General features: G+C 42.0%; 1 protein-coding gene across 2 annotated transcripts in view; it reads right to left on the bottom strand.

The window, feature by feature from the left end:
• Positions 1-16,982, bottom strand: part of KCNT1 (potassium sodium-activated channel subfamily T member 1) — a 418,934-nt gene that overhangs the window by 125,344 nt on the left and 276,608 nt on the right. For both annotated transcript variants that reach the window (XM_030207584.1, XM_030207586.1), the window contains 3 exons: positions 14,198-14,272; positions 7,159-7,242; positions 4,397-4,491 (listed from right to left, as the gene is read on the bottom strand). In XM_030207584.1, coding sequence (XP_030063444.1) covers positions 4,397-4,491; positions 7,159-7,242; positions 14,198-14,272 — 254 coding nt within the window. The remainder of the gene's footprint in view (positions 1-4,396; positions 4,492-7,158; positions 7,243-14,197; positions 14,273-16,982) is intronic.

Genomic DNA, 16,982 nt, shown 5'->3' with positions numbered 1-16,982 from the left:
CCGTCCTCGAAGAAGGGCACCCTTAGAGATGGGCGTCCCCGATCGAAAATGCCCCTCCAAGTATCAAAAGTATGTTGTAGAGGATCTTCAGACCTAATGCATCTCAGCTACTAGATCATGTGATTTTTATGTAGTTAGATGCAAATCCTCATTAATCCTCTTGATGTTCTTTTATCACTTAAATATTTTTCAATTTTTTTTACTTATTTTAATCCTCTATTTTTTGAGGTTCTTTATGGGGGAACTTCACGTTCTATGACCAGCTGCAAGTTAAGAAACAAAGGAGACATGTTGGAAGTTGTGATAAACAAATACAAGATATAATGAAGAGGAAAGTATTTGAGTCATTTGAAAAAATGGAGGATTAAAATAAGTAAAAAAATTGAAAAATATTTCAGTGATAAAAGATCATCAAGAGGATTAATGAGGATTTGCATCTAACTACATAAAAATCACATGATCTAGTAGCTGAGATGCATTGGGTCTGAAGATCCTCTACAACATACTTTTGATACATAAAGTTTCAGATCAATAAATTGTAGGAGTGCTTGGGAATGGTTGAAAAATTAGATATACATTGATCCCTGCACCACGTTAATTATTGTGCACGTCAAGGTGATTTATCAAAATAATTGATTGTTAGCACCCAATTATTGCCAATTAACTGCTTGTTTGTCAATCAGGAGGCACACGCAATTTTGGAATATGCCTGATGCGCGCCAAATTTCAGTGTACAATTTTGGGCACCATTTGCGACCGCACCTTGAGTATTGTGTTCAATTCTGGTCGCCGCATCTCAAGAAAGATGTGGAGGGGCATAATCGAATGCGAACGCCTATCTCCATGGGCGTCTATGTCCGAAAACGGGTACGTGAAGAGGTGGGACAGACCGTATTTTCAAAAAAATGTACGTTTTTCAGCTGGGCGTTTGCTTTTTTTAGCGATAATGGAAACTAAAAACGCCCAGCTCAAAAACGTCCTAATCTGAGCCATTTGGTCATGGGAGGGGCCACGATTCGTAGTACACTCGCACCTCTGACATGCCAGGACACCAACTGGGCACCCTAGAGGTCAGTGTGGTGGACTTCAGACAACGCTCCCACATGCATAGCTCCCTTACCACGGGTGCTGAGCCCCCAACCCCCCTCCCCCAAAACCCACTACCCACAAATGTACAACACTACCATAGCTCTTAGGGGTGAAGGGGGCACCTACATGTGGGTTTTGCAGGCCTCCCATTTACCAGCACAAGTGTTACAGGTAGGGGGGGGATGGGCCTGGGTCCGCCTGGCTGAAGTGCACTGCGGTACCCACTAAAAGTGCTCCAGGGACCTGCATACACGCAGGCCTCTAGGACTGGTTGCTGCTATATAATATTGGCACAGCAGTTGACACCTGAAGACTAATCTCTCCGAAAACGTCCTTTATTGGAATAAGCATGCTTACTCACAGTTAACTGCAGATCAGATGAGCAGTAGGTCAGAGCTGGCAGAATACTGTACAATGCCCTCTTTCAGCCACATTCAAGGTAAGAACTAAGTTCTGTAACGTGGCTAACACGTGAAAGGGATCTAAAACTGGCTTACAAAAATGGCCACTACTTCATGGACTACCGGAAACAAAACAGGGCACACTCTGACCCAGTAAGCAGGGGGAAAAGCAATATGGGAGTAGAGCCAACCAACTACCAACATCGTGAGCATTTGCCACAAGCTACTGGAATCACGGAGCCCAATACCCTACACACACCACAATGCATTGCTGATGTGACTCTGCAGTGCGCATAACAGAAAAGGTGTCACACTCACGTGAGAGCCACATCAGAACCAGGGAAAGGCTGTCACAGGATAGAACACATTCTGCTGTCATAGAGATGGGTACGGCATTTGAGGCTGGCATAGAGGCTGGAAAAAATGTTTGTAAAGTGGGTTTTTTTGGTGGGAGGGGGTTAGTGACCACTGGGGGAGTCCGGGGAGGTCATCCCCGATTCCCTCCGGTGGTCATCTGGTCAGTTGGGGCACTTTTTTGGGACCTGTTCGTGAAAAAAAGGGTCCAAAAAAGTGACCCAAAATCGCCTTTTTTTTCCTGATTATCAGCTAAAGACGCCCATCTCTCCTCGGCCGATAACCACACCCCAGTTACGCCTTCACCACGCCTCCAACATGCCCCCATCAACTTTCTGCGACGGATTGCAGTTGGAAATGCCCAAAATCGGCTTTTGATTATACCGATTTGGGCGCCCACGGGAGAAAGACGCCCATCTCCTGATTTGGGTCACAATATAGGCGTTTTTCTCTTTCGATTATAAGCTGGATAGTGGAATTGGAAAAGGTGCAGCGAAGGGCGACTAAAATGATAGCGGGGATGGGACGACTTCCCTATGAAGAAAGACTAAGGAGGCTAGGGCTTTTCAGCTTGGAGAAGAGACGGCTGAGGGGAGACATGATAGAGGTATATAAAATAATGAGTGGAGTGGAACAGGTGGATGTGAAGCGTCTGTTCACGCTTTCCAAAAATACTAGGACTTTGGGGCATGCGATGAAACTACAGTGTAGTAAATTTAAAACAAATCGGAGAAAATGTTTCTTCACCCAACGCGTAATTAAACTCTGGAATTCGTTACCGGAGAATGTGGTGAAGGCGGTTAGCTTGGCAGAGTTTAAAAAGGGGTTAGACGGTTTCCTAAAGAACAAGTCCATAAACCACTACTAAATGGACTTGGGAAAAATCCACAATTCCAGGAATAACATGTATAGAATGTTTGTACGTTTGGGAAGCTGGCCAGGTGCCCTTGGCTTGGATTGGCCGCTGTCATGGACAGGATGCTGGGCTCGATGGACCCTTGGTCTTTTCCCAGTGTGGCATTACTTATGTACTTATGTATAGACTCTGGGAGTCAGAGCAGATGTGTTTTACAATTTTTGTGCCGTATTGAAATCAAAATAAGTAACTACTATTAATGAACAAACATTCACAAAGAGTGGCTGCTATAAGCATTCATGCACAGAATTCAGAGAGTAAAAAGAATACTGTTCAATAAGCCTTTAACAGTAGCACCAGTTTAGTTTTCTATGATGCAAATCATAACAATACTCACCATATTTCCCTGGTGTATACCACGTTAATTTAAACGATAATTCAACTACAATGTTCTCTTTGATTATAAGGCAAACATTGGGCACTCAGATTACATAAAACTGTAAAGCAGTCAAAGAGATCAAGTATCCTAATTATTATAAAGTACATTAAAAACTCTCCATATTACTTACAACGGTTTCAGATGCAGACCTTGAGGAAGGTTCTAGTTTGTTGTAAAAGATTAAGGGGTCCTTTAATGCGGGTACTTTCTGACCCTAGTAGAAAGTGGTCTTAGCACATCTGTATGCAGGTTTTTCCCATACGCTAAGGCTATCCAGCTTATTTTCGAAAGAGTAAGACGCCCATATTTCGACCCAAATCGGGAGATGGGCATCTTTCTCCTGTGGGCGTCCAAATCGGTATAATCGAAAGCCGATTTTGGGCGTCTTCAACTGCAATCTGTCGCGGAAAAGCCGTTGACGGGGCGTGTCGGAGGCGTGGTGAAGGCGGGACTGGGGCGTGTTTATCGGCCGAGGAGAGATAGGCATCCTCGGCCAATAATCGAAAAAAGAAAGCCATTTTTAGCGCGAATTTGGGTCACTTTTTTTGGACCCTTTTTTTTCACAAACAAATCCCAAAAAAGTGCCTTAAATGGCCAGATGACCACTGGAGGGAATCGGGGATGACCACCCCTGACTCCCCCAGTGGTCACTCAATATCTGGCGATAATTAACCTCTTAGCAGTGGTACTTCATTTCCCCCCTCCCTAATGTTCTGTTCTCCAGTTCTTATTCTTAAACTTTGCAGTTCTCTTCCCTATGTTCCTGTGTCTTATTTCATTGCATTTATTAAAATTTATATTCCACCCTTATCCAGGGCAGATTAAACATACAAAATCATAAAACATAATAAAACTCAATTAACATAACAATGCAATCAACAATAATAGTCAACCAGACCATCAATAAGCTCACTCCAATTCAATCATCATTCATGCAATCCATCACCACAGAGAGCGGTCAGTCACTGTTCCCAGACGCACTAGGCTGCAAACTAACAAATGCTGTTTCAACAATTTTTTAAAAACCAGAAAGTTCATTTGTTTCTTAAGATCCACGCAACAGGACCTGCTACTGAGAAAATCCTCTTCCTTGGTTTTATTTTTTTTACTAATGTTTACTAGCATTGTACGCTGCTATGATGTTTGGTTTCTAATAGCAATGCATCACATACAAAATAAATAAATAAATAAATATTGTGAGAGATTACCCTGCATAAAATTAAACCTGTAGTGAGATAAGAAGGTGTCTTAGCTTACCCAGTAAACACGAGACACAGGAGGGTACAAATGAGAATCAGAACCTGGTTAAACATGGCCGACTGCGTCCTCTGGATAGCTCGATGCAGATCATTCTGGAAAGGAGAAATAAACTGGAGCCAGTCCTGACTAAAATTAAAGATAGCATTATGTACCATTTAATCTATGAGGGTATCAACCATGCTCCAACATGCACAGCCAGAGGCTTTTATGCTTGGTTCATTTGAGTCACCCTGGGCCCAGCGCACTGCCAAGCTATAACTGCTGGAAAATATAAAGGTGCAATGGGTAGGGGTGTGGTAGGGGTGTGGTACCCACATGTACCAAGACAGCTGACTCCTCCCCAGCACTATCTACAATCCTATCTAGATGACGCGTGAGGTCTGCCACCTTCGCACCAGGCAGGCAAGTCACCAGGCGATCCTCACGTCCACCAGCCACCCAGCCATCACAGGCGATCCTCACGTCCACCAGCCACCCAGCCATCTATATGCCTAATGATCAAATCACCAACTACAACTGCTGTCCTAACCCTTCCCTCATGGGCAGCACTTGGAGACATATCCTCATTGCGAAAGGATAGCACATCCGCTGGTGGGCAGGTCCTGGCTACAGGAGTATTCCTACTTCACCAGGGTGATGCTCACCTTTTGGCTGACCTCCCTCCTCCAAGGTAGCACAGGGGCTACCAGACTGGAGGTCAGCGCTCATTAACTTGTTAAGCTTGTTAAATTGCGCACATTGTTATAGAATCCGTTCCGATTTCGGAGTGGGACTTTAGGTGCGCTATGTATAATCCGGGGGTTACTGCTTATTTTTTTCAGCTCCCATTTTTGAGCACTATTTATAGAATTCCCACAAGTATGCATAATATAAGTACATAAGTATTGCCATACTGGGAAAGACCAAAGGTCCATTGAGCCCAGCATCCTGTTTCCAACAGTGGCCAGTCCAGGTCACAAATACCTATACTGAGTCTCCAGTCTATTCAGAATCATCTCTTGCATTCCCAGTGTGAGGTGGCGGCCAAAAAACCAAACAAGATGCTAGGAATTATTAGAAAAGGGATGCAAAATAAGACCAAGAATATTATAATGCCTCTGTATTGCTCTATGGTGTGACCTCACCTTGAGTACTGCACTCAGTATGGGTCGCAATAGCTCAAAAAAGATATAGCGGAATTAGAAAAGGTTCAAAGAAGAGCAACCAAAATGATAAAGAGGATGGAAATTTTCTTGTATGAGGAAATGCTAAAGAGGTTAGGCTCTTCAGCTTGGAAAAGAGATGGCTGAGGGGGGATATGATTGAGGTCTATAAAATCCTGAGTGGTATAGAACTGAACTGAATCAGTAGAAGTGAACTGATTTTTCACTCTTTCAAGAAGTACAAAGACCAGGAGATACTCAATGAAATTACACATAAAATACATTTAATGCAAATAGGGGGAATATTTTTTCACTCAAAGAATAGTTAAGCTCTAAAACTCTTTGCCAGAGGATATAGTAACAGCGGTTAGCATATCTGGGTTTAAAAAAGGTTTGAACAAGTTCCTGGAGGAAAAGTCCATAGTCTGTTATTGAGATGGACATGGTGGGAGAAGCCACTGCTTGCCCTGGGATTGGTAGCATGGAATGTTGTTACTAATTAGGTTTCTCCAAGGTACTTGTGACCTGGATTGGCCGCTGTTGGAAGCAGGATACTGAGCTAGATGGACCATTGGTGTGACCCAGTATGGCTATTCTTATGTTCTTGGATCCTGTAACCCTGACTGGCTATGGTGGCTCCTGGGACAGGTTTGAGACATGAGAAACTAATTTTTCATTGAAAAGCTGTTTTCTTTTCTTGAGTTTGACTGCTTGAGTGGACGGGTGTTCAACATTCTTCCAGGAGGAATGTGGAGTCTTTACAGATTATGATACCTTATATTAAATGAAAGGAAAGATTATCATATGATTTACTAGGTCCTATGGTGGAGTGTGAGCTGATCCCATACTGACTGAATTGACAGCATGCCCATAGGATAGAACACATTATATATTTTTAAATCTGAGAGGAGATGTTTGGAGTTGGGATGGCACAACAACATCAGCAAGAGAATTGTCAGATATGTTGGAGAGGCAGGGTGGTGCTCTTTGCATAGCTATTAATGAGCTGGTTGGGGGGGGAAAGACCACAGATGAGTCCAAAAGACTGAGGGTTTCACTAGGCTGCAATAGCTAAACTTGCTTTGAGAGAAATGTCGCTGTTTGCAGTTTAGTTGGCTGTCCTTATGTACACTGCTCAGCTGCCAAATAACTTCCTTGGGATATAAATGAGATTTATCCACAGGAGATCTGTTTAGCTGAACTCTGTATTGTGTTAGAGAAGTTCCTACAGGTGGCTCCAAGTGGAGCCAGGATTTGAGTTTTGCACTTTTATGTTCTTTTATGGGTTATTGGCCTCTGAGTAAGATTAGAGGAAATTTAGAGATTTTAGCAAATAAATGAAATAAAACTTTGTTAAATGTGCCAGACGCCTAACTGTGCACTGTTCCTTGATCACCTCAAGTGCCTCTAGCTATCAGACAAAGCAGAATGAACTTTGTTGCTGTCTGATCTTCAGATATGTGGACTCAAAACAGGTAAAGAGTTGAAGATACGACTCTCAAGGCAAGAAGACAGTGCAAAAGGAATCTTTCCAGGTATTTAAGGAGGAGACAACCCCATAACGTAGAAAGAAATATTCAAAATACAAAATAAGTGCTCTGTTTCTTGGCTACTTACAATCATGTTTTCCAGGGCACATTTAGCCAGCCAGCAGTTCAAGAATACTGGAATGAAGAGATTCCGCAGCGGAGGCCAGAATATCTGATAGAGAAGAAACACAAGCAAATGCCGCAATTTAATCACTGAATGCATCACACAGAGTTGCAGCATATCATCTCTTCTCCATCTGCAGGCATCCACTTAATTGTCATTAGTTTTCATTAGCCTCTGTGGTCTATCTCTTATCACCTCTCGCTTAGACTATTGCAACTTGCTTCTCACAGGTCTCCCACTTAGCCATCTCTCTCCTCTTCAATCTGTTCAAAATTCTGCTGCATGACTAATATTCCGCCAGGGTCATTATGCTCATATTAGTCCTCTCCTCAAGTCACTTCACTGGCTTCCTATCTGTTTTCGCATACAGTTCAAACCCCTCTTATTGACCTATAAGTGCATTCACTCTGCAGCTCCTCAGTACTTCTCCTCTCTCATCTCTCCCTACATTCCTCCCCGGCATAGGCGCCTGGTATAAGAGGCTTGGGGAGGCTAAGCCTCCCCAGCCGCAGCAGGATGGATCAGCTGTTTCTCCTGGGAGTCCCGCTGCTCTGGGGGGTTTAAATTGTTGATTTACCTCCATCGTTGCAGCAGCAGCTGCAGTGAAAGCCCGTCTCTAGCCTTGTGTAACCAGTTGTAGAAATTGGTTTAATTTGTTTACTACTACTACTACTACTATTTAGCATTTCTATAGCGCTACAAGGCATACGCAGCGCTGCTGGGAGAGCAGGGGGGTTGGCTGGAGGTGTCCTGGGTTGCCAGGGAGATATTTAATGAGGATGACTTCCTGCACATGAGCAGTTCATACCAAAGAGACTTGCACTGACCCCTGAAATTTTAAAAGTGCTAAAAATAAGTTTTAAAAGTATTTGTATTAAATCTAATTGCAGAATTTAGGTGCTAGGAAGTGGGATTGGTATGCTATGTACTCAAATTTGCTCAAGCCAATAGGGAGATAATATAAAAAACCAGTTTATTCAGAATATTCATATCAATATCAAGGACCCGACACGGTCCATGTTTCGGCGCAAAAGTGCCTGCCTCAGGGGGTCACAATCAACTTTCTCTGAGAAGAAGCTGATAGGCTTGAATAATTCCTTTATGCTGATCGTTTGGCTGTTCTTTTGTTCTCTCTGTGGATTAACTTGCATACATAAAGGAATTATTCAAGCCTATCAGCTTCTTTTCAGAGAAAGTTGATTGTGACCCCTGAGGCAGGCACTTTTGCGCTGAAACACGGACCGTGTCAGGTCCTTGATATTGATATGAATATTCTGAATAAACTGGTTTTTGATATTATCACCCTATTGGTTTGCGCATTTGTCAGCCTCTACTTTTGCTGTTTTGCTTTGACTTTCCGTGGAGGCTCCTCCTGTCTTCTTGGATTTGCTCAAATTTGCTCAAGCCATATGCAAATCAGACCGTTTTTGGGAGGTTCTCATTTGCATATTTATGGGTAAAATTGTTGGAAATGTTTACAGCCTTAATGTTAGGGCATGGCTCTGATAAAAAATGTGAAGTTTGATCCAAAAACGAAGGGTTTATCTAGTGTTTTTGACTAAAAATTCCCATTAGAGTGTCTGTATGTTAATCTGCATTCAAATAGAGCTCTCTGATTGGATGATCAGCTCCTGTTAGAAATCTGCCCGGGAACACAGAGAAGAGAGCAACTGACGATTTGGCCAAGACAGACATGGAGCGTTGAGCTCCGTGTTTAAGAATTGAAAGAAAGAATTGTTGTTTGATCTAAGTTGACTGAAATTATAAAAGAGTGCCTGATTATGTGGTAAATGAGAAAATATGAGTGAAAAGAGATTGGTGGAAATTGGTTTGAGGTTTCTCTATTGAGAAAAGGATCTGAATATTTCACTTGTAAGCCTTCCCTTCGTTCCCGTCAGTGTCCCGCCTTCTTCTGACGTCATTTCCTCTTTCCGCGATGGCGGGACACTGACGGAAATGAAGGGAAGGCTTACAAGGCTAGAGACGGGCTTTCACTGCGGCTGCTGCGACGGAGGCAGGGGAGTGAGGAGAATTGTTGAAGGTGGGTATGGATGGCTGGAGGGGGGCAGGGGAGCGAAGAGAATCGCTGGGTGGGTGTGGATGGCTGGAGGGGGGGCAGGAGAGAGGAGAGAATTGCTGGGTGGGTGTGGATGGCTGGAGGGGGGCAGGGGAGAGGAGAGAATCACTGGGTGGGTATGGATGGCTGGAGGGGTGCAGGGGAGAGGAGTTGCTGGACATGGATGGAGGAGAGGAAGGGAGAGAAAAGAAATGCTGGACATGGATGGAGGGCAGGGAAGAGTGAGGAAAGAGATGAGATGAGGGAAAAGGAAGAGAGAAAAACTGCACATGGATGAAGAAAATAGGCAGAAGCTGGATCCACTGGACAGTCAAGTCTGCGGAGGACCCAGCTATTATTCACGGATGTAGGACAAGAAATGAAGAAGAAAGGCGGAAAGTAAAGAAATAAATGGAAATGAAGCCCTGGAAACGGAGTTAAGAGGACAGATAGCAGCAGAATTGGATACTGGGCCAGCATGATCAGAAAAACAGTCACCAGACAACAAAGGTAGAAAAGATCATTTTATTTTCATTATAGTGTTTGGAATATGTCCACTTTGAGAATCAGGTGCTCAACATTAAAAGTTTATATTTATTTACTTATTTATGGCATTTTATCCCACATTAAATATGAATTAGGGTGTTTTGTGGTGCTACATGAGAATTGTGATGATATGATCCCTTGTTTCATATTGTTGACGGTCTGCATTTTCCGTATGGGTGTATTAGGTTCTGCCCAGTGTAATATTTATGGTACAGTAAGGTTCTGAGTGTGTTTTTGCACAAAGTTATGCATAGTGTTTTGCAGTTGAGCGATTGTGGTTAGTATATGCTTTGAGCAACCACTTTATTCTTTGACATATGATACATATCTAATATCTAAATTTAATAAAAGGTATTGTGACTTTTATTTTTATTTATTTTTTCTGTGTGTTATCAGACAATTATGGATTTAAGCTCCACCCCTGGTCCCACCCCTAACCCCACCCCCTTTAGCCTCCCCAAACAGTTGGGCCACCGACCACCTATGCTCCCTGGGAACTCCGTTTACTGGGTGAATCTCTCTTATCTGCACCCTTCTCCTCCACCGCTAACTCCAGACTCCGTTCCTTTTATCTTGTTGCACCATATGCCTGGAATAGACTTCCTGAGCCGGTACGTCAAGCTCCATCTCTGGCCGTCTTCAAATCTAAGCTAAAAGCCCACCTTTTTGATGCTGCTTTTAACTCCTAACCCTTATTCACTTGTTCAGAACCCTTATTTTATCATCCTCATCTTAATATTCCCTTATCTCTTGTTTGTCCTGTTTGTCTGTCCTAATTAGATTGTAAGCTCTGTCGAGCAGGGATTGTCTCTTCATGTTCAAGTGTACAGCGCTGCGTACGTCTAGTAGCGCTATAGAAATGATAAGTAGTAGTAGTAGTAGTAATCTCCTGCTGCAGTGGGTTCACCTGGGTGTAGAGAAGTCCTGGGATGCTATGTGTTGCTACCAGAAGGCTACGTACCACCACTATCACCATCATCCGACCTAGGGTTTAAGCTAGGTGGGCACCATTTTATTCTGGGTGATGTGCAGCTTGATTAAAAGAATTTCCAAGCACATCTTGCTCTTATATATTATATTATACCATGGCAAGGATAAATCAACCTTGCCTGAGAATGGCAAGGACAAATCAAACTCGGGTATACATATAAAGTATCACATACCATGTGAAATGAGTTTATCTTGTTGGGCAAACTGGATAGACCGACCGTTCAGGTCTTTATTTGCCATAATTTACTATGTTACTATCATATGAACTGCACTAGGTGGCTCTCTTTAGCACCACACAAGCACTGAGATGAGCACTAGAAGTATGGAGATAATTTTGGAAGGGTTGGTGATGTTTACAGGTGTAAATGGGAATGCACACTTAAGTGGTAATCATAGAAAAGCCTCTATTAACACGTGGTGATTTCAAGGGGCTGTGGTGTGAAAGTGGTATGGGCATTTTAGAAGGGGGATACATGTGTATTTAAAGGTGCAGGGGCTCACAACTTGTCACCATTTGGGACACTGGCATCTAGATTTGCAGCTTGAATCCCTTAGGCCCATATTACAAAGGATCCTGTTTCCAGCACATGCCAAAGACAGATTAGATATATCTACCACAGTCCCTCAATCACAGTAAAATAACCCCAGCTTTTACTATGCCAGGAGTGTTGGGCCTTATAGCAACAACACAATGTTTGTGGGTTTGATCTTAAAGGGGCCACAGGGCTACTGTTAATCCGCTACATCACATCCTCCACCCCCTCAATCCAAGCCCTCCTTAAGCTCCCCTCCCGACCACCCAAGGTCTCTTCAGTGAGGGCCTCAGGGCCTTTACCTGGTGGTCTAATGGGTGACTTGCAATCCCCTTTCAATCCTGCCTGGCAGTGCCACCTCCAAAATGGCACCCCTAGTGATATTCTCATGCTACTACAGCTAGGGGTCATTTTCCATATATGGAATATGATCTGTAGTGGTAGTAGTGTGAGACTACTGCTAGGGATGCCATTTTGGAGGTGGCACTGACCAGGAAGGAGTGAAGGGAGGTTATTCCTGCCTGTTACCCACTGGACCACCAGGTAAGGGCTCTTGCAGGGTTGGGGGGCTTAGATGTTTGGATTGGGGGAACTTCGGGAAGAGCTTTGTGGGCTTGGATTAGGGAGGAGTCTTTAACAGCAGCATTATTCTTTTACCACATGATTCAACAACCTACAATACTGAGACACTGCAGGTTGCTGAATCATGTGATAAATCAAGGTACAGTAAACGTTTGCCTTTTACTGCACCTTGATAACTTCCCCCTTAAATTCTGGCCCACTTAATTGGTCTGCAGACTGTAGAGGAATGAGCCATTTTAAAACCAATGCTTTGTCCCAATAACTTTCATAGTTAACTTAAACATTTTCTGAATAAGATCCCTTAACGTCTAAAAGAAGCATCATGTGTACAGTAGTCTGCAAACATTTGCTTACTAATGCTTTTCTCCTGTTCTGTTTATACATGTTAAGGCCTGGAATTTACAAAAATGGACATGATGCAAATCTGTGCAGCTAATGGACTGCTACAAGCCACTAATTATAGAAACAAACCCAGGGCCTTTTTTCAAAAAGGACTTTACCCCATTCTGGGCTTACAGAAAAAAAAAAGACATCTTTACTGATGCTGAGCTGTCTTAATAAGACCTCCAAGGCATTGATCTTGGCACACAGTACTCTCCTTCTGACCCATCTGTGGCCATTCTGACTTTCCAATTTTCCCTCACAAAAACCCCATTTCACTTATGATTGCAAATCCCTGAGGTTAGCTAGAAGGCTTTTAAACTTCACTGTGAGTAAATCTTGCAGCACGTTTTTACAATTTCTTCCTAGCATCAGTGTAATAAACATCAGGTCAGGACGCCGTAATTTTCTTTTCTATTTGTGCTTCTGCTGTAACAGCAGGTCTTTAGGTTCTTTTGTTTTGCCAAATTCCGATGTGTGCAAAACATTATGTAAAAGCACAAAATCTCAGTGAAACAGAACTGAATAACTTCCAGTGGGCTGAGTTTACTTTTAGAGTGAAAATTATTTTGCAGGCTAAATCACTCCCAGACCTTTCAGTTGTTTACACAGCAAAGAAAGCAATGTTCCTCTTCCGTAGGTTTGCAAATCAGATTGAAGTCTCATAGGTACAATATGTGGAAAAACACAGCGGATTGCTTAAAATTAGAAAACCCAGCTGATATTAAATCTGAACCATGGGGATTTGAATAAGCAGGGCCCCACTGGGACAGCTGAACAATCTAGCACTCCCTCAAATTCAATTGTTAGTGTGAAAATGAATAGCATGCTAAGTACTCTTCTGTGAAAGATAGTCACTAAGTTAACCTGTATATCCATAAACCAACTCTTCCTTAAAATGAGATATCTTACATTTTACTATTTACTCCTCACTCGCTCGTGACCTTGGCAAGTCATTGGGTGAGGACTGGAGCGGAGGGAAACCTCCTCCCACATGGTACCCCTTAGCACTGCCATTATCCCAGCAGAGATCTCTGCATCAGAGGCATCATCTCCACCTGCACTTCAGGCAGCCCTGACAGACAGGAGGCTTCAACTGGTTATGAGACTTCTCTACTCTGTTCCATGATTGTTGCTTTAAAACTCAGTGAATGCATCTATCACACTTCAAATAACAAAACAATTTACATTCACATGTAGTAGCTTTATTTCACACAATTAACTTCGAAGCACACCAAAAGCAGGCAATGCATGATGGAGGTCAAAGTACTGACATAGCATGGCAATGAATAATATTTGTATGGTAAAGCACACCAAGCCCCCCCCAAATGCTTTTAATTAGTAACAAGTCAGACACTAGGTAGTTTTCACTGGTGTGGGCTTGTTCCACATCTTCTCTATAAGCTACCACAGCTCCTGTCTTCTGCAGTCATTATGGGCTGTCTTTCAGCCTTATTCAACAGCTTTCCCTTTCATGGAGAGCTGTAATAAGCATCTCAGGACTTCAAAACAGACAGTTGTTTAAAGAAATCTCTCTTCTGCAGCTTCCCAAGGGAGATGGTAAAGACAGAAAAGAAATAACAGCTTTCAAGACTGCTTCAGAAAAACCCACAGGACTCACATTTTCAAGAAAAAAAAAACATAAAGGCAAACCAAAAATCAATCAACAGACCCAATGCAAAAAATAAAAATAACAAAAAAAAATCAAACAAAAACAATAACGACAGGCTAAGCTAACTAGGCCTCATGTTTGCTCACCATCATTATCCCTTTACATTTCCATGTGTCCTGGCTCATGGAAGAACATGAAGCCTAGGTCGGAAACATCAAAAATGGAACAGAAAATATCCAGGATGAACACTGTTTACTTTCCTAAACAAGGAATAGCAAAGTCAAACAAAACCAAGCTCCTTACTGTTATAATAAACGGCACTGTGTTGATCATCTCAAGGATAAATGAGATTCGAAAAATCTGTTCCCAAACATTTCCCTGTAAAACAAGAAACAGGTAAAAAAAAATTTTAATCAGGCTGTTTAAGAAAATTTCTGAAAAGCTCTGATAAATCCTCCAAAACAATTAAAATAAATATAACTCAGTTATATGGGGGTCTGACTTCAGCATTCCTCCTAACTCTGCATTTGTTCAATAGCTATTGGTTATTACAAAGAATTGTAATGGGTTTCTCTTACTGCATTACAGGGAAACACCCCAACAAGCTCTATATTCTCCATATGCCTGGATCACCCACTGAGCTTTTAAAAAATAGCATTATAGAAATACTGAACTCCTCATTCACTGGTGCCTCTCCACTGTTTAAAAAAATTGTCATTGTGTATATAAGAAACTAATCTGTATGCTTGCATTCAAAGTGTACTAAAGTCTGCAAGAAGTACTATGGGAATACATTCAATTGCCTTATTACAGCAAGGAAATATTAAAGTTTCTAATGTGCAAGGATAGAAACCAAAGCACCCCTAGAGAAATCAGTCAGAAAACACCATCCAGGTTCTAGTTATTTCTAATTGTAGCCTTGTTCCTTTATCCTTCCCACACAAAATGACTTTTCATTCAAGATAAGTCTAAAATTATACCCTAGTGCCATGGGTTACACGCTAGGCAAAAGGCAGGCTCAGCAGAAGGCTGAGGCAATGACGTTTCCTTCCCAGGAGACTATAGAGAAATAGAAAGGAACATTCTCTAGGACTCAAGCATTCAAATAAAAGGTGAGGGAGAACAACCAGGAAGAGAAAGTTACCACCTACATATTTTATTTATGTAACCTCCTCTAGGGCTTCCTGCATCTGTACGCATGACCCCACAGCCAGTCAAGCTTTCAGTATATCCAGATAGAATATGCATGAGAGAAAATTTGTATATATTAGAGTTCCTATATGCAAATCTATCTCATGCATATTCATTATTAAAACCTAGCTGGCACTGGGGTCAACAAGCAGGTTTGGGAAGCCCTGATCTAATTCTACTAATCATTTGTATTCTAGCTGGGCCTCTCTTCTTATTCCTGGCTAGTATGGTCTGGGCTGCCTTGCTTTAACCATTCACTTTTCACTGTCATGTCATATATTCTGATGTATGTCGTCCATCCCAGACATATAAAATCTTCTAGATAATTTTTTCATTTTATAATTTCAATCTACTATTTGTTAAATGTAGTGGTGCTCATTAAAAAAAATATATGCCATACAATTCCTGAAGGCTTAATCATAGTAAGGGGTTATAGTCATCACTGCACCTTCCAACGTTTGACAAATTGCAGCTTACATAATAATAACATTAAGACTATAATGAAGTTCTTATCTTTTCATTTTTAACATAACTTATGTAGAGCGGTGCTTCCCAAGTTTAGCCCTGGAGAACCCTTTGCCAGTCAGGTTTTCAGGATATCCACAATAAATAAGTGTGCACTTAATTTGCATACACTGCCTGCAAATAGGTGGGAAAATGTGAGATACAAATGTAACAAATAAATACATTATATGCCAATCTCTTTCATGCATATTCATTGTGGATATCTTGAAAACCTGACTGACAAGGGTTACTCCAGGACTGGACCTGGGAAATACTGATGTAGAGGGTTTCTAACACCAGTGTGCATTTTCAAACACTAGTGCACTCCCAGTACAATGATGAATGTAGCCCTTTATTGCAATTAAGCCTTTGGGAATTGTATGTGGTATGTTTTATAAGGGCTATTTTAAATGAGCACCTCTAAATTTAATGGATAATAGACTGAAATTAAAATTTTTCTTCACCTAACGCATAATTAAACTCTGGAATTTGTTGCCGGAGAACGTGGTGAAGGCGGTTAGCTTGGCAGAGTTTAAAAAGAGGTTAGACGGTTTCCTAAAGGACAAGTCCATAAACCACTACTAAATGGACTTGGGAAAAATCCACAATTCCAGGAATAACATGTATAGAATGTTTGTACGTTTGGAAAGCTTGCCAGATGCCCTTGGCCTGGATTGGCCGCTGTCATGGACAGGATGCTGGGCTCGATGGACCCTTGGTCTTTTCCCAGTGTGGCATTACTTATGTACTTCTTTGTCTGTGATGGATTTCACATTAATCAATATTAGTTACACAGATTGGTTCTTCTGATGGTTGAAGTTTTCACTTATTTTATGGCCATATTCTGATGCTCCATCTTATTTATGGGACCCTTTTACTAAGATGCAGGAAAAGGGGCCCCTGTGCTAATGGTGGCAGTGGCCATTTTTGCCATGCGCCAGGGCTCCTTTTACCGCAGTGGGTGAAATTAAACAAAAATGAAATGACTGTGTGGTAAGTTCACACTTGCCACATGGCCATTTCAGGAGGGAGCACTTACTGCCACCCAGTAAGGGCTCCCGTGCTAACCCGGCAGTAACTGGCCAGTGATTACCACAGGGTAACCCCCTGCGGAAATACGTTTTCAATATTTCTGCTATTATTATTATTTATTAGAATTTATTTACTGCCTTTTTGAAGGAATTCACTCAAGGCAGTGTACAATAAGAATAAATCAAACACGAGCAATAGACAATTACAGCAGTTAAAACATTCAAATAACAATACAAAGTATGACCTAGTATACTACTTACAATGTCAACACAATAGTAATATAACATTTTAATTGAGATTGTAGGTTATAAGCAAAGATGGAACATATAGGGGCCCTTTTACTAAGCTGCGTAAGCATCTA

This window comes from Microcaecilia unicolor, chromosome 6 (genome assembly GCF_901765095.1).
Source record: "Microcaecilia unicolor chromosome 6, aMicUni1.1, whole genome shotgun sequence".
NCBI lineage: Eukaryota > Metazoa > Chordata > Amphibia > Gymnophiona > Siphonopidae > Microcaecilia > Microcaecilia unicolor.
The sequence above is the reverse complement of the archived record's forward strand: the minus strand, read 5'-3'. Positions and strand labels throughout refer to the sequence as shown.